Source organism: Sardina pilchardus, chromosome 21 (genome assembly GCF_963854185.1).
Source record: "Sardina pilchardus chromosome 21, fSarPil1.1, whole genome shotgun sequence".
Lineage (NCBI taxonomy): Eukaryota > Metazoa > Chordata > Actinopteri > Clupeiformes > Clupeidae > Sardina > Sardina pilchardus.
The window spans coordinates 3,137,033-3,140,156 of NC_085014.1; the positions used below are offsets into that span (position 1 = coordinate 3,137,033).

General features: G+C 50.8%; 1 protein-coding gene across 1 annotated transcript in view; it reads left to right on the forward strand.

Moving 5' to 3' along the window:
* LOC134069458 (potassium voltage-gated channel subfamily C member 1-like) overlaps positions 1–2,690 on the forward strand; it is a 24,251-nt gene extending 21,561 nt beyond the window's left edge. The window contains exons 4-5 of the mRNA XM_062525422.1: positions 688–873; positions 2,566–2,690. Of these exons, the coding sequence (XP_062381406.1) occupies positions 688–873; positions 2,566–2,690 (311 nt within the window). The remainder of the gene's footprint in view (positions 1–687; positions 874–2,565) is intronic.
* The last annotated feature ends 434 nt before the right edge of the window (positions 2,691–3,124 follow it).

A 3,124-nucleotide genomic window follows, 5' to 3' on the forward strand; every position in this document is an offset into this window, starting at 1 on the left:
GTCTGTGAAAAAATACTAGTAATGTATTTTAAATACATTCAGATACATATTCATTTATTAAGCGTTATCATGTGTTATAACTATGCTATAAAGGCTTATTAGGACACTTATGGTGTATTATGAGGAAGACATGCTTTGAGGAAAGGATTCATCCAGATATGAAATGTTAGACTGCGGCCCTCCTGTGTAATACATTCAGTCTCTGGTGCCTAACAGCATGGCCAGAGAGGGTAGGGTGAGGTGTGCAGGTGAGGTGTGCATAGTTTTTGGTTCTATAGCACCTTTTTTTCTATGAGTGTGGCTGCTAGCTACACGTCCTGTTGAAACACAGAGCCTCCTGTAAAGCCATCTCAGGTTGCATGAGTGTGCCAGCTGGTTTCTATGCAGTATGAAGATGAAATGAGAAAACACAACTTAAACCACAAAATCAACAAATGTGGCAGATTATCAGCGACTACCACTGCATGGTTTCCTGGGTATGAGTAGGCATCACAATTTCCCAAAACTGGCAATTCCACTCCACTCCAGTAGGGGTCGCTGTCCTGAAACCCCCCCCCCCCATTCTTCCTTCCCTTTTCCTCCTACCCTCCCTCCCGGATAGCGCATGCTGGTTTGTGCCTTCCCACGCCCACCCCACACACACACACCTGGCAAGGCTCCATCTCACCTGTGCTTGTGTGTTTGAAGATCCGACTAAATTGAACGGGGAGGCGGCCAAGGCAGCGCTGGCCAATGAAGACTGCCCGCACATAGACCAGGCCATCTCACCTGAGGACGGCCAGGTGTTCAGCCCCTGCGACCGGGGCGGGGAACCCTGTTTCCTGCTCAACATCGGCTCGCGGTCCGCCCACATGGCCAACCGGGTCAGGAAGGGTACGTAAACAGCGCACCGTAAACAAAAACAAACAAAAAAACAAACAAACAAACAAACAAACCAACCAAAAAGACTACCAATGATGGCCACCAGCAACATGTCTATGCACACATATAAGAGCACACACAATCATCTGATAAACCACACACACACGCACACACACACACACACACACACACACACACACACACACACACACACACACACACACACACGACAGATGACCACATTAACACAGCACAAAGTGAAAGTAAAGATTTGAGAGACCCACATACAGAGCACGCTCACTACAGAGATGCAGCCACTGCTCCTGCTGCTGAGGAAATAGTTACAGTCCCATATCAGTTCAATCTACAATACATAAGATGCACACACATATCACACACACACACACACACGCACACACACCCGCACACACACACCACTTCAACCTTGAATGCCCTCACAGAGGAACTAACATCCCCTCCTTTGAGTCCTAACCCATCTATCTCCCCTCCTCACATCCTTTGGTTCTTTATTTCTGTATCACACCATCACCACTACATTTTGCCCAGATTCTGACCGACTCTAGGACACCTCTGGCCCAGATGTGGCCCGGACATGGCCTCAGTTCTGGCCCAAATAGGGCTGGGATCTGGTCCTGATCCAGCCAGTTTGGGCCAGACTCGGCTTGGTTCTGGCATGCATCTGGTTCAGATTTTTTCTAAGGGTCAGTTGTATCTGGATGACCATGATAACACCACACACACACACACACACACACACACACACACACACACACACACACACATGCACACACGCACGCGTGCGCACACACACACACACACACACACACACACACACACACACAAAACAAGCCTCCTGGGGCTAACATGAAAAGAAAAACAACAAAATAACAGAAAACGACAAGCCCTAATCTTCCCTTTTTCCTGTTTTTTCTTTGTCGTCCGTTCGTTCGTTTGTTTTCTTTGTTATATCCCCTACCTCCACTCTTCACTCTCCGTTGCCTCTCCCTCTCTCTCTCCTTCTCTCTCTCTCTCTCTCTCTCTCGCTCTATCTCCCTCTGTGTGTCTCTCTCTTCATCTTTCCTCATCTCCTGCTTCCACTGTTCAATGTCTCTCCATCCTTCTGTGAGTGTATGTGTGTGTGTGTATGCATTTCTCTCTCTCTCTTCCTATTTCTCTCTCTCTCTCCATGTGTGTCTGTGTTTATGTGTATGTGTGTGTGTGTGTGTGTGTGTGTGTGTGTGTGTGTGTGTGTGTGTGTGTGTGTGTGTGTGTGTGTGTGTGTGTCTGTGTGTGTGTGTGTATGTGTGTTTCTCTCTCTCTATCCATGTGTTGTTTGTGTTTGTGTGGATGTGGGTCTTTCTCCATGTGTGTGTGTGTGTGTGTGTGTTTGTTTGTCTTTCTCTTCCTCTGTGTGTTTCCCTCTCTCCATCTCTCTGTGTCTCTCTTCCTCTGTGTTTCCCTCTCTCCATCTCTCTGTCTTTCTCTCTCTCTCTCTGTTTCCCTCTCTCCATCTCTCTGTGTCTCTCTTCCTCTGTGTTTCCCTCTCTCCATCTCTCTGTCTTTCTCTCTCTCTCTCTGTTTCTCTCTCTCTCCATCTCTCCTTGTCCTTGCTCCCCCCATCCTCTTGGTGCCCACCCCCTGTGCCTGCTGTGCTGTGCTGTGCTGCGCTGTGCCCGCGGGCAGGCGCCCTGGCGGTGAGGTCGGTGTCGGAGCCCGTGCCCACCTCCGTGGCACCGCAGGGCTACCCTCTGCTGCAGCTGGGCTGGGCCAACAGCCAAGAGGATGGCCATGCCACACTAACAACCTGATACCCTCCACCCTCGCCCGCACCCACAATCAACCGCACCCGCACCTGCACTGCACCCACCCTCACCCATGCCCACCCCCATGCCCACGCCAACAGCAAAGAGGATCTCCATGCCACACTAACAACCTGAAGCCTCCGCCTACAGTACAGCCACACGTGCACCACCCACCCACCCACCACCCGTCACCCACCACCCGCCCCCACGAGCACCACCACCACCACCACCCCCACCCCCCCAGCCTCATCCATCTACAGTACAGTCACCATCGCCGCCACAGCCATGTCACAGCCACAGTCAAGCTGCTGAAACAGGTCAACGGGGAGGCTCATTTCTGCTGTACTGCTACACACCTTCGCACACACACACACACACACACACACACACACACACACACACACACACACACACACACACACACACACACACACACACAC